This window comes from Idiotropiscis lumnitzeri, chromosome 3, assembly GCF_059441095.1.
Source record: "Idiotropiscis lumnitzeri isolate Australia: NSW breed Sydney's pygmy pipehorse chromosome 3, RoL_Ilum_1.0, whole genome shotgun sequence".
NCBI classification, from domain to species: Eukaryota; Metazoa; Chordata; class Actinopteri; order Syngnathiformes; family Syngnathidae; genus Idiotropiscis; species Idiotropiscis lumnitzeri.
This window is the reverse complement of record NC_142393.1, coordinates 26,163,595-26,188,625: the sequence shown is the minus strand read 5'-3', so window position 1 is coordinate 26,188,625 and position 25,031 is coordinate 26,163,595. Positions and strand designations below refer to the sequence as shown.

Below are 25,031 nucleotides of genomic sequence, written 5' to 3'. Positions count from 1 at the left end.
GTGCGCACTAGGAAAACAGCAAGGGGAGGTGGTGCAACAATTTATTAGTGTATTTTGAATACACTTCGAAATGCTAAACGAAAACTACAAAAGGACAAGTGATGAGATAAAAAGAAAATAATGGAAAATGAGCCTAACTTCTGAGCTCAAGCCAAGCAATAAGGTGGCACCAAAAATTACATTTCTTAATTTTTTGCTCTCTCACTCTGGATTTAAAGGTTTGGATGGGGGGTGTTTTTCTGTACAAACATTTCAACACTGCTGTGTTGGAGTGCCGTGTTCAATGCTTCACCACTGCATAAAGAGGTTACCTTGCAACACAAACAACAAACACTCATGATCTTGTATTCATAAACTCATTGAATGTACAATCAGGAACACTTGCAATATTTAAGAAGTAGCTGCACACATGGACAAACTCAATCGTTATTTTGTCATCAAGCAGTCACGGTCAAAGAAAAAGAGTCAAGCTGGGACAAAAGGCTGAATTTCTATGTTCAATTTGTTATGAAAGCCTAATTTTACAGTTGGTCACAATGCCAGAGGTATTCAATTCACATTGTCTGCTGCAAATGAACAAACACAACAAAAAAGCTGAGCTGTGACAACCCATCATGGTTCCCATCCAGGAGATTTGACGGATGTTTTGCTACATGAGTTGAGTTCAGCTCCTCAGTCTCAGAACGTATTTTTGATCTTGCTTGCAACTTGTGCAAGAATCTCTGTTGTCTTCTTCTGCCAATTCAGGACGTGTTTGGACTCAGCGCACCACAATTCGCCGTGACGAGGCTCGGCATTCTCACAGCGCTTACGCACTTCTTCCTGCTGTTCCTAATGGATGACAGTCGGTATTAGTGCTCGGGGCCTGAGAAAAATGTATTATTTTATTTTTTTTAGGCCGATTCCGATATTTGGCAATCCATTGTTCCAATAATCAGTGAATAAGATGATTCATTTACAAAATATCTCAGTATGATATATTCATTTTATTAGTGACATTTGCATTGTGAACACCATGGTACCAAACCCAGAAAAACGGATATAATATTCACAATGCAAGCCCAAGGAGACTTTGAAGTCAATTTCAATCGAAAGCAGGGGTTGGTGTTGGAAAATATTTCACCCTCTTGAGATCGCTGAAACTCGGCAGATAAATCGGCTTAAAGGGGAAGTCAAGTCAAAAATTGTTTTACAGTAATAAGAGTCTAATAGTCTAAATATTGCATTTTGATTAATATTGCTTTGTGATATTCAAATTAAACAGCAAAATCCACCCGTTTTTCTGCATTTCAGGGGTGGCCATTATGCCACTTACTGTCGACTGACAATGAATGAAAAAGAAAAAAAATCACAGTGCTTAAGTGCTCAGGTAATGACCAATCACGGCTCACCTGTTTTCTGGTTTTGGTCATGTGACATTTGCAAGCTGAGCCCGTTTTCAGTTGACACTAAGTGGCAAAATGGCCACCCTGAGATGGGTAAAAATGTTGCTGCTTAATTCATATTTTACAAACGCAATAGAAATCAGAAGGTTGTGTTTAAACTAGTAGGAGGACATGGAACATATTGTTGCAAAGAAAAATGTTCACTTGAGTCCCCTTGAAATGAATTTAAAACGCAGAATACGTTTTTGCATCAAGACACACTCCAGAAAAGCCGGTTTAGGCCATCCATATCAGAAGAAAAGAATCTTACTTCTGTTCCGTGCTGCAGTTCAAACTTGTAGAAGAGAGTCCAAGCATCTCCTAGGTCAGGCTCTATCTTAACTGTGCGGAGGAACCACTCTCTGGCTTTGGTGATCTTCCGCTCGCTCCAGAACAACCTGAGATTATACACTTGCATTGGGAAACCGGATCTCATGACAATTCTTTCAATGAAAATATCAAAAGATGCAATCATACTTGGCGACAGCAAGCAACACGTGTGGATCATGTTCACACTTCTTCAAAGCATCCACGCTCTTGGTCTTCCTCTGAGGCCTGGCCTCCAAAAACACTGCCTCGGCCCACAAGATGCCTTGAACAACAAGCAGAATTTGAACTCATTCTTGACATAAAATTAAAGGAATGGCTTTCCCCCTACATTGGTCATACTCTCACCTGAATTAGGACATTCCTGCAGAGCTTTGGCCATCAGCGTGTTTGCAATGTTCTTTAGTCCTGACCGGAATTCTAATCGGACTGATTCCAACCTGGTTACCAGAAGGCAAGTGATAAGTCCAATGACCACAGCCTTTCGTTTGTTCAAGTTTCTCTGTTTTCTGTAGTGTGCGTTTCCTCACCACAACTCGGGACTCTGCGGGTTCTTGAGGCGCGCCTTTTCCAGTATGGCTCTGGCTCTGGTCAGCTGCCCCACCCGCTCTTCCAGCCGCGATGTCAGCAGCCACAGGGCCACTGAGTTGGGACACTTTTTTAACTGCATGAAAATATGGGTCGTTAGCCACTTAAAAGGTCAAAATGAAAGCATTTTAACCAGTCGCTCACCCCTTGGTTGTAGGCTTCTCTGGCTTTATCCATGTTGTCACATTGCTCTTCAATCTGGCCTCTCATCATCCAGAGTTTGGGAAAGTCCTCATAGTGTTTCAAGGCTTCTGTGCACAGCTCCTGAGCGGCTTCAATGTTCCCTAACACCCACTCCAACTTGACGGACTTCATGAAAACCTTTCAAGACAACAACCCATTTGAGACTGAAAATTTTACAACTTGGGACTCATTTTTACCACAAAGTTTATATGCCTGCAGTGAACTGACTGACAGTTTCTGAGTGCGCATCTTAAGTGCCTTTTTATTTCCATACCCAGACAACTTTTCTGTTGGAGCTATCAAGCATAGTCAAAAGACAACGAAGACCTGCCAGACGTTATCTGTCAGCAAACAATAAAATTCTCAGATCACCTAAGAGTAAAAGTGAAGTGCACCGCTGTCAGCATCCGTTAACACAAGCTGAGATTTGAGAATCTAGCAAGCCCAAACTTGAGGCACAAGACATTACTGGAAGATATCAAAAACATGACTTTTAAAGTGGAGAATGACACTTGACGCTGCAACTGAAGGCAACATGATGATGGCTCAGAAGCCAATGGAAAGATTGTAAACATGCAATTTTAAAGGTTAGTGTACTTTGCAATTAAACGACAACCTAGTATCCACAGACGAGTTAAACAGGTTTAGGACTGTAACACTAAAAATACTGGGGGATAGACAGGGAAGCTCCGAGTTGGAAAATTTGAAGATCCCTAAAGAGAGGGAAGTGGGAAGGGAGAACTCACTCGAGCCGTGGGGGCGCTACTCCGAGCTTTGGCGAGCAGCCGACGGGCTCTCTCGTACTCGTTATTCTCAGACTCCAACTTGACAGCAGCCAGCCAGATCTCTTCACTGTTGGGGTTAGCCTGTGGAAGCGTGTGTATTGGAGTAAAATAGATTTCATTGGATAACATACAATGCTCAGCATAAATGAGGACACACCAACAGATGTGTTAGAAAAGCCTTACTTTGCTATCCGGACAAAAAATTTCTGCAGCCTGAAGTACTTGTACTACAAATATACTCTTGAAAATTAGATTTGTCGCATGCACACACAAAAATGTCAAATTTTATGTTGCAAGCATCACTACACATCAATCCAAATTTAAAATCCAGAATCAAATCCAAACGACGGGGGAAGAAAATTGGAAAATTGCATGTTGGAGAAATAGATATAGATTTTTACTCATTTATGTTGAGCTCGATAAACAGCATTTTGCATATGAATCAAACTTCAATTAAAGTTTATGTGAACACAATGTGAATGTCTTTGCTTTATTGCGTCCTTTCATCTTTTACAGTGTAAAAGGTGATGACATAGGCCTGTGTGGTTCAGCTTTCTTCAGATTAGAGACTACTCTCTCTCACTCTCACCTGAAAGGCCAGAGCAAGGATGCTTCTGGCGGCAGGCACGTCTTCAGCGAGCCACTTGGATTTGGCTCCCATGAGCCAGAGTACCTCCGCCTTTGGACAGTGAGCAACAGCTTTCTGGAGCAGGGTCTCTAAAGACTCCCTGACAGATACATGCAGGAAACAAAATGCAACATGAACCACATCAGCAAATAGCTAAGGTCCCTTTTGGAGGGAGCTATTGTTTACCTGGTTCCATTGTTCTTTTCAAAGTAGGCAGCTCGAAGCCAAACACTTTTCTTACTGGGGAACACCTGCAGAGCATGAGCATAGATGGCCCTGGCACACTCCAATGCTCCGTGGGCCACACACTGAAACACAAAACAAAATATGAGAACTAAAGGAACCTCGCGGATGTCAGTGTCTAAACATACAGTACCTCATGTTTAACTTAAAGCGGTGACAATAAATTTATATACACCCTGGAATTTAAATAGTTAGTTTTGAGGAAAACGACTGATAACATCTCACTACTTTGTGATATTCTGAAATGTTTAATAGTTTAATGTGTACCACATTAAAAATAAAGAATGCGATTTGCATGATCGTGTGAGTGTGTGTGTTCTTATAATGGTACAAATTTGGCATATTCTTACAGAATATGCCAAATTTGTTATCACAACTGTATATACGCACGCTATCAGAGTCCTCCATCCAGGTGTGCTTGCGGTCTTCTTCTTCAATGCCTATCCCGATGACTGCTCTGATTATGGCCTGGCAGGTGGCCACGCTGCCAGCTTTGTCGCACTCCTCTGCATCCTACCAGGAAAGATGACACATCAAGGGGGCCATCTATAGTACATTCATCTTATTTGAGCACAAATGTCTCATGGTCTTTTCACTGCCATCTGTTGTACAATTATGGCGCGCTATCTAGCATGAACACCCGTAGCAATTCATATTCATTTTAAAGGTAAATTCTTAAATTGACTGTTAAACTACCATCTGCACCACCAACAAACTTGCCTGCCACAACCTGACTATTCAAGCCAAAATTGGAAAACCTGCCCCAGACCAAAATATTTTGGGATTAACACAAACACACCTGTATCCACTGCTCTCTGTTAATCTCCACTCCGTTGGCTCGTAACGAGGTGATGGCTCGCTCAATGATCTTGTCCACCATCTGTGTGTTGCCATTGGCTTCCTCCAATTTGGCGGCAGTAATCCAAATGTGGCGATCAGTGGGGATGTTCTCACGGGCCTTGTTCAGGACACGCCGGGCGTTCTCATACGTCTCTAGTCGAGCCAAAGCCAGCCACAGCTGAAAATGACGGGCAGAAACGGTACAACACTGATGGGACTTTTCTATATTAGAGTCAAATGGCAGCATGGGTGCGACAAGTACCTCCACACTTGTTGGGCAACACTCCACTGCTCTGCTTAGCATGATTCTGGCGTCTTCTGGCTCCTCCAGCTCAACAGCTGTCTTCCACAGACGGACTGACTTGGACACATTCTCCAGGGCTGCGTGAACATCAACAACTATTAAAAAAACAACAACAAAAAAAAGATACCCAAGAAACTAAAGTTGCTCCATTAAACATGAGCCTTACCCTTCCTGAGGACTCTTTTCTTGGCTCTGACGTCCGTTTCCAGCTCAGCAGCTCTGATGTAGATTCGGACCGACTGCGGCATGTGCCGTACAGCTTGAGCTACAACAGCTTTGGCCGTGTCACCGGGCTGGAGTCTGGCTGCCTCCAGCCACACATCCTCGCTCTGTTGGCCACAGACAACAATCACTGCTTTCCTGAAGGGCAAGCTAAGTCTTTATAGGCAAAGGCAATAGCTGGTAAATGTGACTCAAAATCATCTATGACTTTGGACATTAGCCAACGTCAACCAATAGGAAGGCAATCGACTACACATCCTTAAACCAGCTGAAGCGAGTGGCAAAGTTTTGGGATTTTGACAACACACTTGCAAGAATATACATCCACAAAGAAACATACACAAACAATAAACAAACACATTTAAAAAACAAAGGAAAAAAAATAACACATAAAAAACATACACACTCTGTTCTAACTATCCAAACAAACACACACTTCCACACACAAACTAACATGCAAACAATAATTGCACTACCAACCCCTTTACACAAAAAACATACAAATACAAACCCAGGTTTAACAAAAACCAAACACACACATTTATCTTAAAAAACACAAATACACACAAAAGAAAAAAATACAAATTTCACACACACACACCCACACCCCCCACACACATACAGGTTACACTAACAAAATAAACAAACCAAACCCCCAAAATACACACACAAACACACGCACTCTTGTGTGTATGTTCATACATTCAGACTCTTTCTCCTTTACCTTGGGACACATCTCTGTGCCTTTCATGATGAGGTTCCGAGCCACCTGCAGTTTCCCAGTCACTTCTTCCAGCCTGGCCGAGGCAATCCAGGCAGGCGGGTGATGAGGATTTGTCTCCCTCACGGATTTCAGCAGCAGACGAGCTTTTTTAATGTCACTGGACAATATAGGGCAAAAACACAGCCATGAGGAATTCATCAAATGCATTGTGCGCAACCAAATCCTTTGAAACTTTGGTGTGGCGTGGGGCCTTTACCTGATGTCTCCCCCATGTGTCGGGATCATCGAGTTGAGGTCCGTCAGGTAGCCTTTCGGATCCACCACCGTCTGACCGCTGACTGAGTCGGACACCTGGTGAAAGGGAAAAAGGCAAGACATTTCATTCAATGAGATGACTGTATCCTACAGCGTCTATTGTTAACAGTGCTAATTAGGGTTGCAGCTATCAAATAATCGGTTTCATTTCTACTGAATATCTCATCGATAAATTGAATAAAAATTGATTTTACATTATTAAACAACAAAATGTGCATGGAGGTCTAATTGGTTCATCAGAAATAGTTCCTCACGCTGTTAAATGTCAGTGTTGCGCAGAATGATGTCCTTGCTCCATTTTTCCAATATATAGAGTGCTGATGCCATTGTTGTACCAATTCCCATGTGGTCGTTTGCGACCATTGCCAACATTTACAAAACTGATGGATTACACGGGCCAAAACATTTTTGCTCAATCTTTTTAAAATCTGAGATGCAAGTCAACTCCTCTGAATGATTTTTCCATTGATTGCAAATCTGCCATTGTTTTTTTTCTCTAGCACATCAGGTTTACATGAAAAAATATAATAACAATAAAATAAGAGTAACAAAATAATAAGAGGAATTATTTTTCTGAAACATCATAGCATGATAAAATGTGTACTATGCAAGTTTATACAGGCCAAACTTTAAATATAAACATGGAAAATACCTCAAAACCAGATGTGCTAAAAAAAAAACAAGGACATTGATTAAATTAGAGTCCAAAATATGTTCAGGGACACATCTCTGATTAATATTTGCTGTTGACCTGTTTTATCGTGTTACGGACGTGCTGCAGGAGCTGCTGACCATGGTATTGCTTTCTTGGCAAAATCTTTGCTACCATCAACATCAACAAGCGGAGATGGAGAACTATATGTCACTCATGTTCTTAAATCCAAGGCGTATAACAGCCACAAGGTGCCACCGAGAGAAAGTTCCTAAGACGATTCCGTGTTTACAGGAAAGTTAAAAAAAAAAAAAAAAAAGAGAGAGAGAGTGAAAATGATCGGCTTCAGTTCAGTCTACATGCACAGTATTTAATGATGACAAGTTTTGACAACTGATTTTTATTTTGGTTCACAAGAGTCAGACCAAAAGAGAAATTATTTTCATCATTTCATTTTTCAAATTATTCAGCTAATTAATCTCTCATTGTTATTGGGGTTGGTTTTCTGACGAATATCAGAATCAGCCTGACAAAATCTGTAACAGTTGAGCCCAAATAATTACCTGACTGAGTCTCATATCCATGAGTGTGTTCCTGGCCTGACCAATTTTCCTCATGTCAAGGTCTCCCGTCCCCGGCGTCATCAGGCCTGGCGTCATGCTTCCAGGGTACGGTGTGTTAAGACCGCCCAGCTAGTGGAGAGAAAAGACAATGACAGTCGAGTGGGGGGTCCCTACATGGCTAGACAAATTAACAAGGATTCGCTATACTTCCCCTGCGATTTCCAAGGCATAAAACAGAACCCACATTTTCCATTCACATTGATAATGTATTTTCATGTATACTAACCCCTTGCAGAGGGTCCACACTGGTGTGGTTCTCTCCCGTTTGAAGGTGCTTGGAGAAAAAGCTATCTGGGACAGGAGTGAGTTTCTCATAGCGTGGGTTTCTCTGGCGCTTATTCCTGGCGTCTCCCACTTCAGGAATGCTAAGCCACTCCTCCTCTGAGACTTCTGCCAATTTCCTCTGTGTGGAGAAGAACAGAGAACAGTAAAAAAAAAAATGATGTCGTACGAAGAGGACAAAATAAGCAAACTGCAAAGATGAAAACATTTGTAGTGTGGTTCTAATCTGTACCTTTAAATCTGAAAACTGCTGCTGAATTTTGGGTCGCTCCATACGATATTTCTCGATCTCTTCTTTTTCTCTCAGCTCCCTTAAAAAAAAAACAAAAGGATGATCAATGTTAATTTGTCAGATTCTGAAATAATTTGCACTTTTCAATCAACCTTCTTTCTTTGCGTCTTTCATCCATCCTTTTATCCAATGCCGCATATATAGCATCTGCTTCTTCATCATCCTTCTCGTAAGGGCCACTGGAGAACAAGCTCCCCGCATAGCCGTTAAACTGGAGGAAATTTGGGGTTAGATATTTTCAATTAAACCAAGAAGAAGAAACAAAAGGAGTGGATGATCTCAAAATTAATCCAACAAGGCACCTCGTCATAATTAGTGTCATTTAGATCTTCGTCGTCATCATCCTGGCTCTTCTTCATTTGGTCCCCAACCGTTCTCTTCCCTGGGGGTGCATGTCGGTCATCTACTGGATCGTTGGCATCACGAGCTGGACCGATATCAGATCGGGTAGTGAAACCAGTAGCCCTGAAGAAAAACAATCAGGGTAAATGTAATACTGCACTAAAACACCTTTAAGACTTTCATGTTGTTTTTCACAAGGAAGATATTTTTACAAGTAGAGTAAACATATTAGTTTAATGTCGCTAATCTCTGTCAACTGTGGGTTTGTGAAGCCCTTTGAGACAACTACAATGAATCGTTACGGAAGAACACGTATCGTAGTGTCAATAACGATTTTGAAATTTACTGTGCGCAAGTACACCTATTATAAGACTTGGACCACATTCCCCAGATTTTTAGTTGACAATTCCCACATGAAAAACTTTAATGTGTGTAAGTCTATTTTCAAATCTAGAAGCACATTTGTATTATATTTTTCCTATTTCACTGCCATATGTCTGGATCCACTGGCACATTTTTTGAACGCACCACATACCAGGTGCCTTGGGATTTTACTCTGATCCACCATGATGGCTCAAATTTTCCATCGCTTCTAATGTAAAGTTCATGGACTGCATCAAATACAAATGCCTCTTAACTGTTTAATGTACTCCATATTGTGTACTCTAGCAACATATGATTCATCTCTTCATTCTTAACTCTTAATTCATTCTTTCTAATCATATTTCACTGCAAAATTAAGCCACACCACCTGACCGCCATCTATAAACTCAGTTCGCCTCTTCATTATTTTACAATTTATTCGTAAACCTGGGTTCTAAAATAATTTTAAGTTCAATATTGATAAATGTTATTCCTTTCTTTCTTTATTGTATGTTGTCCCTTCCATTGTGGAGAAATAATTTCAATGCTAACAATATTTGGATCATAAAATAAAGATTAAAAAAGTTATGAATGTTTGTATCTTGTATTCAACAAAAAAAAACTTAAATCTCATCTTTCTTAGTAAGCGTCACGGAAAAAGATGATAGTTACACCGCTGGAATCGTCTTTAAAAAAATTATGACCGTAAATAATGCTCTAGTTTAAGTCAATTAATCTCCGAATTTTTACAAGCACACCAAAATCAACTTCATCGTCATGTTTCGACAAACGTGAGAACAGAATCATGTACTCTTATTTTATTTCAGAATATCCACAAACTACCACATAATAAATCCACAATGTGGAAAAGGTAAATGGAAAAGTGTTGACAACAAATTTAATGAATGGACATGTGTATAGATGGCAAGCTGGCTAAAAAGTTAGCTTACCCTCTGCCCAAACCGGGAACGTAGCCCAGCGGGGCGGGCATCCCTAAGAAGGGTTTCTTCTTTTTCCCCATCAGCGGGGAGGCAAGAGGAATAACTGGCGGCACACCGGTTGCCCCCGCTGCTCCGGTGGCTCCGGCGTTGGTTTTTGGGACATTTTTAGACGGCTGTTTAGCCACAGTGGCGGACATCTTTACGACACACACAACAAGACGACGTAGCGGCGCAACACCGGAAAAACAATACGACCACTTCCGCCTGTGTTAAGTGACAACGTCTTAAATGGAACAGCGCCTCTACTGGGAAGGAGAGTTGTGTTGTTCAGTTATTGCAACGAAGCACAATTTTACATTCGTGCCTTTGGGTAGATAATATACATTTCATTTAAGATAACAGGAATGAAGATGGTACTTGTTGTAATTGGACCAAGTTTGTGCTCCTTTTGAATGTCATAAAAAAGATATCCACAAAAGGGCGCTGTTTGCTGACGATCTGTGCATTGTCCTCTTAGCAACTTGGCTGTTTTAGGCGTTTTGGGATCAGAAATAAATTCCCTTTTATGAAGATGCTTATCAATGATGATTATCTAGTAAAAATTAAATTCTAATAATGAAGCATATATGGGGTGTATGCAACATTTCTCTGAGACAATAAATCATAAGTCCTATTTTAATTTTTGTTGTATCAGTAAATATAGAATGGAGTTGTAGCCTGCCAAACTTGTAAATGACACAGTTAGGGTTTGAATTTAAAATTGTATTGAATTAGTGAACATGAGTAAATATACCACATTTCAAAATAAATTCTTAGTGTGTTAAAAATGAGTCATTCCAGAAAAAAAACCAACCAAAATAATGTTGTTAAGAAACCTGTAGGGATCAATCAACATTTTTTTTGTGTCTGCAAGTGTGTACTTATGCATTTGTTATTCCTTAAATGATAGCAATATGTGGTGAGAAATATAGATCTGTAACCACAAAAGAAGCATCCGTTTGATACGTTTCACAAAAATTAATTCTTATAATGTTCAAGTTAATATTCAGCTGCTAACGAGGATAGCCAAGGTAAGCTAATATTATCTTAAGTCTACATTTGCAGATGCACGTTTGCAGAATAATGCAATTTACTGATTACTACATGTTATTATTATTTCAATTCACCTGCTAATGTTTGCTAATGTTGTTGCAGGTGACCCCTGAGAAAGAATCTTCAAAATCTTAAAGAAAGTTTTTCTACCACTGTGAAAGCTGTGACAACGTCAATGTATTTTCCAGCATTTGTCATTACTGAAGGTCAAGTTGTCCTTATACTTTTGTCCAATTAGCGTAATTGTTCCAGAATTTTTCATTCGTCAAAGTACAAACAATTTAATTGCAAAATCCATTATGTCCTTGACAACATTTAACAAGGAGATTTTAAGGTACCATATGGTGAATTTGCCTATTTTTTACTGACCATGTTGAAGAGCCCATGTTCGAAATTGAAACTGAAAGATTACAGTAATTTTAATTAACCGGACGACTAAAGAGTTTTTTCCCTCGAGGAGAACTGGGGCCAGATATTGCATCAACTTGCTTCAATCATCTTTTACAGTCCACGCCTTGGCATGAGCCTTCACATTTTTCTTCATTTAAACAGCAGGGAGTGTAGACATCATCGTTCTCATGGGAAAAAATGCTTTGATGAAAATGTACTGCCTGACAAAACACTGGCAAGGACTAATTTAAAAACCAAGTACATCTCATTTTGCCAGCTTTCGTATGACTTCTTTTACTTTTATGTAATTAGGGCAACAGACGGTTGACATAAGTCAAGCAATTCTACTTGTGACATCATGCACGGCTTGAATTAACATCACCGGCTTGCATAGTTGGTGAAAGAAAGTTAACAATATTATAATAATAATAATATTGCCTTTATTAGTCCCACAATGGGGAAATTCAAGATTCGAACCCAGGCCTCCTGGGGAGACTGGGTCCTGAACACGGCGCCTTAGACCACTCCGCCATCCTGGCAGCCACATAGTTCCCTGACCGGGAATCGAACCCGGGCCGCGGCGGTGAGAGTGCCGAATCCTAACCACTAGACCACCAGGGAAATGTAATAATAAATTATTACATCTTAACAGCAAACAGAATTGTGTATTGTCATAATTGTTTTATAAAAAAAGTATTATTCTACTAGACCTAGCATGTCCAAATATCTTTCATACTACCTTCACCAACACAGACGCCAAAAGTAGGGTTTGCCTTATTGGAAAGCTGACATTTAGCTCAGCACTGTGGATGTTGTCATTATCCAAGACTTCTATTAATGCACTTGAAAAAGACTCTAAATACTAATTATGTCCCCTGGTTATCCGCATTTTGCTCTCTAAATGAAATCTTGTAAAGAATGTTACGAATGGGGAAGCATGATGAACTGCTGCTTAGCACATTCTGCCTCACACCTCCAAGTTGCAGGGTAAGAATCTCAACTTCGGCCTTCCTCTGTGGAGTTTGCATGTTCATTCTGGGCTTGCGTAGGTTTTAACATGCACGTTATGTCCGTTGAAGGCTCTGAATGTGAATGTGTTGTTTGTCACATTTCAAGTTTAGTCTCAAAGGGCCCAAAGTTGACAAAGGTCAGAGATATTCAAATCTAAACCTCTATGCTTGGCAAATCAAAAACCTATTTGGCGATAAAAAAAAGAAAAAACCTTGAAAATGGACCACAGATGGTGGAGTCCCCCTTCCAGGACCACCAGGCTGCACTGGATGCCGACTGGGTAACATTCCTCCCACAATATGGTGCAGCACAATTTTAATTAAAACAGCATAGGCAGGGCCGGCCCAAGCCAATATGGCGCCCTCGGCAAGATTTTATTTGACAAAGAAGAAAGCATCCAATGGCAAACAGTGGTTTTGCTCATGATCCACTTTATTTACATTTCTTTCATCTGAACCGAACAACAAAGTTTTGAATGCAAAATTCTGAGAGTAGATCTAAAACCATTTTATATCAGGAGAGATTTTTTTTTTCCCCTTTGGGCTCAGAGCATAATTGTTTGCCTTACTGTTCAATTGTTTTGTGTAAATAGTGTATCATTGGTTCTTCCTATCCAAATATATATCTGTTATTATATCAATTTACAAAGAGGAACATCGATCCAAAACATCAGTATTAGATAGATAACACAATTCCAAAATCTTTACACAACCGATGTGTTGGTTGGTCAATACATATGCCACTGTAGCTGCAAACACCATATATATATATATATATATGTTGATGGAGAATCCGCCACAGCGAAGTGGTCCACCTCAGATCTTGTCTGTGTCGGTCTATGCCAAGTCTTTACATCAATAGCCTCAGATTCTGTCATTGCCACCTAGCGTCCTCTAGAAGTAGAGGAAGATGGGTGAGAAGAGAAGAGAGCCAGCAGTAAAACTGGCCAAAATCTTGATGCCAGGGGGTCAAGCAGGGCAAGATGCAATTTGCATACTGAGTATGATAAGCGGTTCAGTGAATGAATGGCCGGATGATCAAAACGCTTTCAATGATAAAATTCATTTTCTAAGTAATAATGATGTTCTGTAATCGGTTCATTCTTTCCGACAATAAATCAAGTCGCTTTGCTGGGTTTGTGCTAAGCATCTCGTCGTACAAAACACACTGCAATCTGCATGACACCGCCTGTGTATCCATGTGTGGGTCAATTTGCATGATTTCATAGTTCTATTTCATCTGTTTATCTCGCATGCATGTATAAGGGATAGAAGCGATGTCAATTGCATCTGCCCCTTTGACACACCATATGGCCACGGTGAGATAATATAGCTGAACGCACTCAAAGTTGCATGGAGGAGAACACATGAAAACTTTATGCTTAGAGAACATTTAATGACGTACTCATTGTGTGTAATGCGTCTAGACAAAAGAGACACAGGGTTGGAGAGATCACAAAATAACAGCTTTACAGATATATTTTTGCTCGTCAGCCAAGACTCACACACTCACACACACACGCACAAAACAAAAAAACACAGATGCATCATTCATACTGTCTGAGCAGCATTGCTGAGTTCATTTTAGCTCATTAAAAACCACAAAACAACATCGACAAATAGGACACAGACATTGTCGTTTTTCACTATTACGCACACATATGCTAAACTCAATTAGCATCTATTGGATGCAAGCACAAAGTGAGATTTACATGGGATAATGTCTTGACAGGATTAATGATTTGTTGAGCTCTGATTAGAAACTGGGTAACGAAAAGTGTCCTTGTAAAAGGTCAGCAATAAACTGCTTTCCTTTTAAGTAACAACCCAACCGGAGTCTCTTTTTTTTCCACAGATGCTCAAATGGAATTATTGATCCACTAAGCTCAGCATGACAGCAAACTTTCACACTGATGATGAGTGTGCTGGAAAAAGAGGCTGCACAAAGACGACAAAGGATGAGTCAAGTCTGTGCTTTGAATAGTAATGTGTTGAAGCCATTTGTGAATTGTCTGTCTCTCATATCGGTTATGATTCATTAGGCCGATAGCCATGTAAACAAACTGAACCGCTTTGCGCTTTGTAGTAGCAAAGGCACTTTGAGTAAATACCATAAAAAACTTTTAAACGACTTAACCCAATTGGGATGCTTGTGAAAATGAGTCGCGTGTGTGTCACATATTTACATTTACTCAGATTAGGTTTGGTATGGGAATGTTCTTATACTCAAAACAGTGTCTGTGTGGAAGCAAATAGAATATTTCACATCAAGTCCACGAGCCTGCCCGTGCCTGAGACAGAAGAGGGTTGACTTGTTTTCCTGATGCCGAGCAGATGAATTATTATTGACCGAGGCTGCTATTCGAAGGCATGTGAGCAGTTCGCATTGTTTTCTTTAGAGAAGAGACGAGTGTCTTATAGTGCATGCAGTTAATGAGAGCGAAACACAGGTAGGTAGATGAAAGTGGAAGAGCTGGGGGCAAACTAAAAGAGTTTCGTGAGTTGAGAGAGTTTTGAAGCAAATAATAAGGGAATTGCAGAACTGAATTTAAAGACCTTGTAAAGTGAAATCAGGTATTTATCAATATATTTATATGTTAGAAGGTAATTGCTGAAAACACGTGCAAAGACTGAAAACGAAATGTTTCAGTTATTCAGATTTTTTGTGGGTGTGGGGTGATGCCTAGAAGACTCACTTTGATAAATATATGAGTCGCCCCTTTCATTTGCATCAATACTTAATCGGCACACTTGCGGAGTCACCTAGGCCCATCATACCTAGCAACGTGTGATGAAGTGGATCATTGCAAAAAATATAGTGTGGCAACTATTTTTCTGCATGTGTTGCTGCAACGTTTGTGTTCCATCTGTTGCTTAAAGCACTATAATAAAGATGCTATCTAGCCTTAGCACGAAACTCGTAAGTTGAGAAGCTTAGCTATTCGTTTGTTTTAAAAACACAAAGTACAATTGTCTTTATTTTATATTTAGTTTGGCAGTATATTTCAATTGGGAGTGCCATAAAAGAGTTTAGTTTCAAAACTTGCTAAACTGCTGCTTAATGTAAAGTGAGCTAGATGAGTTGAATTCACTGCCAACATACAGCACTCAGGTCTGTTCTTGCATGTCAAACTCAAACTTGTCCAAAAAAATGCCTCATATATTGAAAAACTTATAAGTCGTGCCACTTCTATATGTCAAAGTAACTGTTTAAATAGTGATTTTTATCATTTAAATTTAGCATGGTTGTGAACAACAATGTTCGGCATGGTGTGTCAAATTTACATTGCTTTCACTTTACTTGGACTTTAAAAACATGTTATAAGAACAGTCCAAATTCACCCAATTTTCAGTGTATATACAGTGAAGAATGAAAGACGTTTGGGGCGATGAACAAAAAGGACAGCGAAAGCTGATTATTCTCATTGTCTTTCCAAAGCAATAAAATTCCCCCCAGATAAAGAAAATACATGTTCTGTGAATGCAAGCTAAATTCTCAAGGAAAAGAAACCCTCATTGAAACATAATCAAGGCCAGCGGAATTGTTTTTATGCTGAGAAATGGAGTGACCACCAGAGTGAACGCCACTGACTCTCAAAGATGAAACCCAAAATGAGAAAAGATGATGAGTGATGGTGCAAATCTTACATCCTCATTTTTCCCTTTCTTCTTTTTGCTATGTCTCTTGGAGTTTCACTTCAATTGCTTCCTGCCCGGAGGCTGATTTTCCATCCTGTGCTGTTGCGTTGCACAAAGCGGAGGGATATGTACGGAAAGGCAAAGACACATGTTCTATGGAGGTATGCATCTCATCCAACCCGCCTTTTTTGTTCATACGGTACATATAAAATACCCGTATGGCGTAATGCACATACACAGGACAGTTGCAGAAAATGGGGATGATGATGATCAGAAGATTGCAAATGGATACCCTCAAAAGGGTTCTGTCATCATCAAATGAGAGGTGATACTGAATTGTTGCAGAGAAGGGCCTGTTGACAAAAGAAAAACAAGAACCCCCCCCCTGGTCACTGATTAGGAAAACAGCTCAGGACCACAAGCTGACAACATTAAGTGACTCCCTCTCAATCATTTGCACTCAGCAGTGAAAACTGCTTGCTCTGGGAATTGAGTGGATTTCTTTCACTTTCACCTGAAAGAGCCACCCCTTTCATATCAGATTTAGAAGCTCCATTGAGCTCTCACTTCTTTCAAACTTCACATTCTGTGCGTTTAAATACACCGTCCAGGTTTTTTTCCGCCCCTTTTTGCCACTTTTCTTTCCACGTTGTGTTCTATTTGGCCACCGTGATTTCTCAGTGCCCACTCAAAGACGGCCATTCACCATGACACCAGCTTTGGGAAGGCTGATGCCACACTCCTTGCATCAATAGTTTCTCTATGTCCTTTCAGAAAGTGCTCCTCTCTCCTTGAATGGCACTCAAGCTCAATAAGCTCCCTTTTTCTTTCCGCTATCAGGCCACAATACTCCGTTTGAGCACAAGCATACTACAAACTACATCAAAAGGGTTATCGTGAAATTGGATGCTTGAGTTGAACCTGTTTTTTCTGTGGTCGTATCGAAAACCTTCTTGGCAAAGGGAAGACAGCTCGTAAGTAGTGGTGCGAGACGAACTGGATAGAATACATGTTTCATGGTGTCATCTGTTGCTTTAAGAACGTATGGAACGGTATGGATGCTATAACAAACTCAGTGGGGACATCACATGTATTTGTGTTGCAGACTTTGCCATCCAATTGGTACAACAGAGCGCTCAGTCCCCCCTTGTAAGTCGACTTCATTATTCACAGGGCTGACCATCATCTGAATTAAAGATACATGCTTTGACTGCTCGCTGTTAGACGGGACCAAATGTCCTTTCAGGCGTACATGAGCACACTTCTAAATTAAGATCCGTCTCTGAGATTAAACACATTTGCAAATGGGTGTATCTCTTGGGATGGTGTGTGTGTGAGGGACGGAAGGCGGGACTGAGAGAGGGAGGGAGGGATGAAGTGAGAAAGACAGTGGCATTGCGTGGGTTGCCAGAGCCTGGGGTGAGTCAAATATTTGTCGTCCTCCTGAACCAGCGGACATATGCCGTAGCATAGATCTCTTCCAGACACGTATGTGTGGATTTCCCCCCCCCCTTTTTAGTTTCTCTAATTTGGTTTCACATTTGCCATTGCAGAAATTAGCCAAAACAGGTCAAGGCCTGGGTTTTCGTTGACACTCTAAAATATAGAAAGGATATAGAAAGTCAACACACCCCTGTTGAAATGCCAGATGTTTTTGATTAATTACAGATTAATTGTTTTAACTGGCTCTGCTCACCTCAGCTCAATATCCACTGTTCTCAAAAAACCACAACACAGTACATAAGGCAGAGGTGTGCAAAACAAAACTTTGAAATGATGGTTCCTGTTTTAATAGCCATTATATGTGTATTTTTACTGCATATATCACCACACGCTCACGTTTGCCTATGATGAGCACAATCACGTCTGTGCCCATTCTCTCCTCTTCAAGGTCTTTTGGCGACGGGTCTTTTGGTGCACTGGTGCCGAACAGTATCTGAAAGCAGGAAATGGATAGCCAAGGATATGGTGAGATTATACAAGACACAAATCTCGCGTTGCACCCGAATGATCCTCTTTGAAGTGAAGTGAAGCTGCCTGTTGGTAAATGCTGGCTGATCATGGCATCTGCTGGCTGGATGGATGCTTTAGCACTTTTTGGTCTCATTCATGATGCAAAGGTCAAATGTTTGCTGAGATGTTACAATACACAGTAGACGTGTTTGTTTGCCTTACAATAAAAGTGAAGCAGTGGGTCGATCAATAAGATATTAACAATGTATGGATGTTGGATGAGTTGAAGTAACTTGATCCCAGAGAAGATTCTCTAAGCAAGGCACCTGCTTCTCTGACATAAAAAGTTTGTGGAGTGCCTCTCACTCTGACACTCTGTCCATCCTTCCCATTAGGACAAATAGTGGGGCGGGCCCCCCAGGGCGATGCTGAGGGGTCTGCATGTGACCCCGGGGAACATGCTTTTTTTCCCCCGCCATACTCCAATAAAGTGTAATTGCTCATCCACTCCAGTAGTTGGCAGTGGCGCTCTCATTGCCCATTGGATAAAAAAAAAAAACAATCATCACAAATTGTTTTATTAATTTTTGTTTTGTAGGTTAAAGTGTTTTATATATTATGCTGCAGAGTTAATGTTGCTGAAGTCAGTTTGAATTTGTTATTATACATTGATTTTGTTTAATTTTATTTTCAGCAGCAAATGATGCAATAAGTCTGTCAAAATGTTTACGGCTTAAACAAGGATAGTATTATTTTTTTGAATTTCAGGCAAATTGATGTACTTAAAATCTTTTCTTTTACAGTCTAATAAACAATGTTAATAAGGTTATTCTTGTCAGTTGAACTGCATCTCTTTCTTCTTGTTTTCTTTGTGTTAACAAGGATACGATGTTATGCAGAGGTGTACCTATAACTTTTTTATAGACAAAAACTATAATTTATAGTTGTGGCGGAGAGTGGATTGTGAGGTGGGGGGCAAATTGTTTTCTTCTTGCTTAGGGGGGGCGTAACGGAAAATAATTGAGAAGCACTGGTGTAGTGTCATGTGTTGATGCATGCTCAGAGAGACAGTCAAGGTTAACACAGTTCAGCCTGTCAGTTTCTTCAAAGAAAGGTGGCCGACATTATTCAGTGAGGTTTCGGGTGGGAAATTTAAAATGTTCCTCCCATAGCTTAAGCAACTATCAATGTAGTTGATTAATATTTTCTTCCATAGTAAATCAACTGATCAGTAATCAATTTTTTCAAATCTCTTGTTGATCTCACCAAAGAACACCGCCTGGTGAAATGAAGATGTGTTAACCTAGTTGATGAAGTCTTCCGTGTCTTCATGGAACCAAATATACTGAATGCTAATTTAAGAATGGAGGTCACAAATGAAAAAGCTGTGGACCGCGATGGTGTGTCATGAGAAGCCTATTCTGCATGCAGGGAGCATTTCTTGGAACGGTGTGAGGAGGAAGATGAACGAGTATCCAGACTAAGGCCAGACTATTCTGAAAAGAAGCTCTTGGAAGAGTGCAGTTGAAAGGATAGCAGGACAAAAAAATCAAACCAATCAGACTTCACCAGCGTTTGTTCTTGTGTGTTGTCAGGGTCTTAGTTCATATGTGGGAAGCATCGACCAAAGAAAACTGGTGATCCACTGTGCTGTGCAAGGACAACATCAAAGTGACTTTTAATCGACTGTAGCACACACGTTTTGCATCTTCAGCTCATACCCCGAATTTCGTCAAGAGTTTGAATGTGTCGTGTCTGGTGATTGCTTTACAATGGATATTTTGTTGCAAATGCAAGGACAGCATATAGCATTAGGCTGTGATGGGATTTCACCAAAACAGATCATTTATTTACTCAACTATGACACAAAAGTTTTGTTATGTGCTGTACATCAGCACAATGACTGACAGTTTGCTCAAGTCCAGTTATTCATAAGGTGATGTTCACTTTTTTTCAAGCACAATTTGCACATTTAACACTTTTCCCCCCTCGTTGCTCATTAAATGCAATTGATCACTTTGTTCAACAACATTTAGTTTAACCAAAAATAGCTGTTTAAACGCAGATAATATTGATTTTTTTTCAAATGTGATTCATTGCTGTTGGAGTCTCATATTGATAGCCTAAAAGCCAAAGTCATTTTTAAACGTTATTGGAAAAAAAAAAAGACCAGTTGGCTCAATTTAACCTTTGCAGTTGACCTGAATGATTGAGTAATTACACAAACATAAATCAAAAACACAAAATGTAACCCACATTGGTATTTTTTTTAATGATGTCATATGTGTAAGTCATAAAATGCCTATTAAATACGCTATTAAGTTAACAATATAAAATATTAGTAGTTACCAGCCATAGTATTACCAAATAATGTTTCAATTTCTGATTTCATGTCTTGCTGTTAGGCTTTCTAAGGATTTTCTTCATTTTCTGTTTATGACTGATTTAAATGTAAAGCAAAACATTGACGATAGTGCCATTCCTACTTTATACGCTGTAAAAAGAAATTTGAAAATATTCATCGACACAAATGTCTCCTACTATCTGTGAAATATGCAACTTATCTGTGAGACAAGTTATAGTTTAGTAAGAGTGCACATGGTAAGGGTCAGATCAAAGTTCCAAATTAAGCTTCTATAGAATTGTGAGTCTTTGTTTCTGATCATCTTTAGTTTAAAAGGATCCAAATGAAATTCAATGCTTGATACGCATCACAGGGAAGCTGAATCTGTGACTCCACCATCAAAATGTTGCAAGTGTTCGAAAAGTGTCACGTTGTACCACTGGTCTGTAGTCAAGCCAACACAACTGTAGAACAGTTTTGTCCACTGGGGAACATGGAATGTGTACACAGTAAAATTTGTTATATTTTCATGTCATTTTGACATGGCTTTGCAAAATAAAAAGTGACTGCACTTCCTTTATGTCATTATGTGAATACTTGATCAATATGTGTACATTTTAAGCACTTTTTGTTTTTATGATTGCTTCTTAATAGAACATCAAAGGTGTCTTTATTGGCTAGTATTGATGCACATTCCTGTTGTGTATCAATCTATCTATCTATCTATCTATCTATCTATCTATCTATCCATCCATCTATCTATCTATCTATCTGAGTGGAGAGAGTGAAAAAGAGAGAGAGAGAGAGAGAGAGAGACTGGTTTGCACGTCCACATCACAATACAGGGGTGCAGGGTTCGATCCCAGGCTCCGACCTTCCTGTGAGGAGTTGGCACGTTATCCTCATACCTGCGTGGGTTTTCTTCGGGTTCTCCAGTTTCCTCCCACATTCCAAAGACATGCAAAAATTGTATGATTGTGGTGGCTGGTTAGCACAATGGCCTCACAGTTCAGAGGTTGTGGGTTCAATTCCGGCTCCGGTCTTCCTGGGTGCAGTTTGCATGTTCTCCCTGTGCCTGCGTGGGTTTCCTCCGGGCACTCCGGTTTCCTCCCACATTCCAAAAACATGCATGGCAGGTTGATTGGACACTCTGAATTGCCCCCCGGTGTGAGGGTAAGTGCAGATGGTTGTTTGTCTATGTGTGCCCTGCGATTGGCTGGCAACCGGTTCAGGGTGTACTCCGCCTACTGCCCAAAGACAACTGGGATAGGCTCCAGCACACCCACGACCTTCGTGAGGATAAGCGGCTTAGATAATTGATGGATGCATGGCTCTGACACTCATCAAAGCTGTTTTCGCGTCTGCATTTTCATTCCCAAATGTGCTTTTGGAAATTATCATAATGCTCATGATTATAGCATTACTGTGCTTTGTCTTTGTAACAGTGTGTGTGAGAAATAGAGAGAGACTTTATTGGTTCATTATTGATACTGATTCTGAGTAATGCAAAGACAAAATGTAAATGACTTTAAAACAACTATCATTCCTATTCCCATAGCATTTGGTCACACTCAATTGCAGAGCTGACACATGAGGCGGACAAATGATGATAATGATAGTCCTGTAATTGTCATGCAAGGGAGAAATTCTATTTACATTCTGGGGTGATGTGCGATTCTGGATGCTCGCTTTTCATCCGTTTTAATCTTGCGGGACCAGAATTGGTGCCTGCACATTGCATTGTTTTGATAATATAATTATTTATTCATGCGCTATCACTTCATAATGTTTAAAAGCATGGCACCTTCAGTGTATGCAATATGTCATCAAAGGCTGGTTATTTCTTTTGTTACATTCTACAGCAGTTCACTTATTTTTGTCCAACCTCCCTTTTGTTTCTATTCTTCTTTGGGTTGTAGGTGACTGGAGGCATATCCCAGATGACTTTGAGCGAGAGGGGTCACTTAAAAACTGCTTGTTCATTCATTTTATTTTATTTTTTTAAGAGGGATTGGTAGCAAAATCTGTGTAATATCTGGGGGTTGGATCTGACCCCCGGACCTTGAGTTTGACACCTTTGCTGGAAGTTGTTTCAAACTTTTGTTGCATGTGCCTTACAGAAAAAAACAAAAAAAAAACAAAAAAAAAACCCAACAAAAACAACATTTTAGAGGCACATGACCAAAGATCTCTTGCACTGTCGTTATATTAAAACTGAGAGACATTATTTCGTATTAGACATTATTTTAAAATCTCACCACTCAACCTCAGCCTCTCATATATATATAAGACTAAAAATGACTGATGGAAAAACAGAGGCCATAAGCGTGTACGGTCGTGACCTTTCAATCTCCGGACGGTCAGGTGCAGAGAGGGGGCGGAGCTTCAGCGCTCGCCGCCTCAAGTGTGCGTGTTGCCGGCTGGAGTGACAACAAATGGTCGCGCGGAGCGAGAGAGTCGTCCGGCCGTCCGATAGACAAGACTTCTTCTGTTTCCTCTTCTCCTCCTTCAACGTCTACATCCTCCGAACATTCCGCCGCTTCAGCAGCACAATGGCAGAACCCTGGTGACAGGACAGCACCACGGACAGACCCACCCTGAGACCGAGCATGGCCGTGGACGGTAGGAACGTTTTGTCTTGACGTAACCGGGTCAAGCGGCGAGCCATTATAATACTTTTGCTTCCTTCACACGGATGAAAGGGATGCACTGTAGTACAGAAAAAAGGGAAAGCAACGCGCTTGGCTTTTTCTAAAATTATATATACACCACATTTTTTTCTTGAAATACAAATATCCTCTTGAAATAGTGTGGCAAAATCAGTTCATCACACAGCAAGTTTCTGGATGTTTTCCAAATGTTACCCGAACTTTCTTGTTTGTTTGACATGATTTGGTGGCGTTTTGTCAAGCGTAATTTAAATAAAGTATTAACAGAATACTGCACCTCCCTCACCTGAATGGGTGGCATCCAGAGTAGAGGGATGCAATAATGAGCTGACTTTTATTTGTTCTCCATTCTTTTGTTTGGCTATAAATAGAGATCAAACAGCGTAAACGCATGTTCACTTTAGCATGGATGAGCTCATAGCAGAGAGGGCTTTCTTTTGTGTTTATTTTTTAAGCATGTGGAGTTTAATATTTATGATGAAAAAAGTAGTGTGAATTAGTTTCCATTGAATATTTCAGAAAGCAAGTCACTGATGGTGTTATGTTCCATTCGCCTGGCTGGGGTGCAGGCAGCGAAGGTTCAGTTCGTTCACAGTAATGGTGTGAATGTGGGAGACAGTGAATGTTTGTGCATGCATACAATGTGTGCCCTATGACTGATTGATGACCAGTTCAGGTTGTAGTCTTCCCCATGCTTGAAGTCAGCTGAGCTAGGCTCCATCTTTCCACAACCCGGTACACGATAAGCAATTTAGATAATGGATGAATGGATATTTCAAAAAGCATTGCAATGGACCCCTAAATGATGTACTATTTTGGTAATAAGATGACCCCTACCAGCTAACCAAAAAACTGAAATGTGTAGAAATTTGACCTATAAAATGACAGGTTCAAACAAGGAGAATTGCATTGCAACCCTGGATCATTTGAAAATTGGTGGACTTTTTCAAACACTACGCATGTATTGTTAGCAGTAATGGTATGGAGTCAATTCCATTGTCTATAGCAGTGTTTGCCAGCCTTACTGAGACAAGGCACATATTTAAAATTCCATGGTGTGCACCACCAGACAGAAATGTCACAAAAAGGATGCACAGTATATTGAAATAATGATGATGTGCTACTAGTGGGAGAGCATTTAATTGTTTTGCCTGTCACAATATATCACAGCATGGATGAACTGATACTTGGCATCAGTGTCGATATGTCAGAAATCAGAAATCCCTTTATTGTCATTGTACTCAAGTGTGCAACGAGATTAGAGAGCTCCCCTCTCCAGTACAATACAACAATAATTCAGATAGATATATAAATTAGATAAATAAGAGAATAGTAAGTGCAATGGAAAATAATACTGGATAGGATGTGTGTATAATATTAAATAAAATGTACAGTTACTACACACTGTGTGGAGGTAACTTCAGATAAACACAGATGGCAACACCTTAAGCCGAGGAATTCTCAGGAAGTGGTCTTGTATTTCTTTTTGCTCACTTTATTTTGAGATTAACACACTGGTATAGTGGCATCAATATTCCCACTTGTTTACATCTGCCAGACTGCATTCTTCTTCCTTTTTTATTTCTTCTTTGTCTCGCTATTCATGTACTCCTTTAATGGAGTGTCCCCTACAGTTCAGACTGAAAAACACCTTAGCTGAAATACTTTGTGTTACAGGCTACATTTAAAGGGACACTTGAGTGGGCTGAACAGTGGCACTTATGTAATAGGTTTGTATGTAAAACTGAAAATGATGTCGTCACTCAAATTCACCCCCTGAAAAGAATCTGTTGTGATTTAACGGCTTTTTTTGTGATGACTAAAGCCACAAATTGGCACCCACTTTTGCAGCTTGA

At 40.2% G+C, this 25,031-nt stretch overlaps 2 protein-coding genes and 1 non-coding gene across 3 annotated transcripts in view; 1 reads left to right on the top strand and 2 right to left on the bottom strand.

Moving 5' to 3' along the window:
- Positions 1-27: 27 nt before the first annotated feature.
- Positions 28-10,320, bottom strand: prpf6 (PRP6 pre-mRNA processing factor 6 homolog (S. cerevisiae)). Its single transcript, XM_088291727.1, has 21 exons — positions 10,088-10,320; positions 8,735-8,897; positions 8,525-8,643; positions 8,373-8,451; positions 8,085-8,261; positions 7,799-7,927; positions 6,525-6,619; positions 6,269-6,425; positions 5,489-5,651; positions 5,281-5,399; positions 4,978-5,196; positions 4,569-4,691; positions 4,122-4,243; positions 3,897-4,035; positions 3,269-3,388; positions 2,484-2,660; positions 2,282-2,415; positions 2,100-2,191; positions 1,902-2,016; positions 1,696-1,822; positions 28-831 (listed from the first exon to the last, which is right to left on the bottom strand). Exons 1-21 carry the CDS (start codon positions 10,273-10,275, stop codon positions 679-681), a joined length of 2,910 nt encoding a protein of 969 aa, XP_088147853.1. The 5' UTR covers positions 10,276-10,320; the 3' UTR covers positions 28-678.
- Positions 10,321-12,109: 1,789 nt separating this feature from the next.
- Positions 12,110-12,181, bottom strand: trnae-cuc (transfer RNA glutamic acid (anticodon CUC)). Its single transcript has one exon. It is a non-coding gene; the product is annotated as a tRNA-Glu (tRNA).
- A 10,678-nt stretch (positions 12,182-22,859) lies between these two features.
- LOC148340633 (sterile alpha motif domain-containing protein 10-like) overlaps positions 22,860-25,031 on the top strand; it is a 54,027-nt gene continuing 51,855 nt past the window's right edge. The window contains exon 1 of the mRNA XM_088292298.1: positions 22,860-23,128. Coding sequence (XP_088148424.1) covers positions 23,116-23,128 — 13 coding nt within the window. The 5' untranslated portion in view covers positions 22,860-23,115. The remainder of the gene's footprint in view (positions 23,129-25,031) is intronic.

Excerpts from the sequence above, each read along its gene's own strand:
- prpf6 (XM_088291727.1), bottom strand. The coding sequence starts at position 10,275 with ATGTCCGCCACTGTGGCTAAACAGCCGTCTAAAAATGTCCCAAAAACC. Across the intron at positions 6,620-7,798 it reads TGGATATGAGACTCAGTCAG|GTGTCCGACTCAGTCAGCGG; the intron begins GTAATTATTTGG and ends CCCTTTCACCAG. Across the intron at positions 2,017-2,099 it reads GCAGGAATGTCCTAATTCAG|GCATCTTGTGGGCCGAGGCA; the intron begins GTGAGAGTATGA and ends TTGTTGTTCAAG.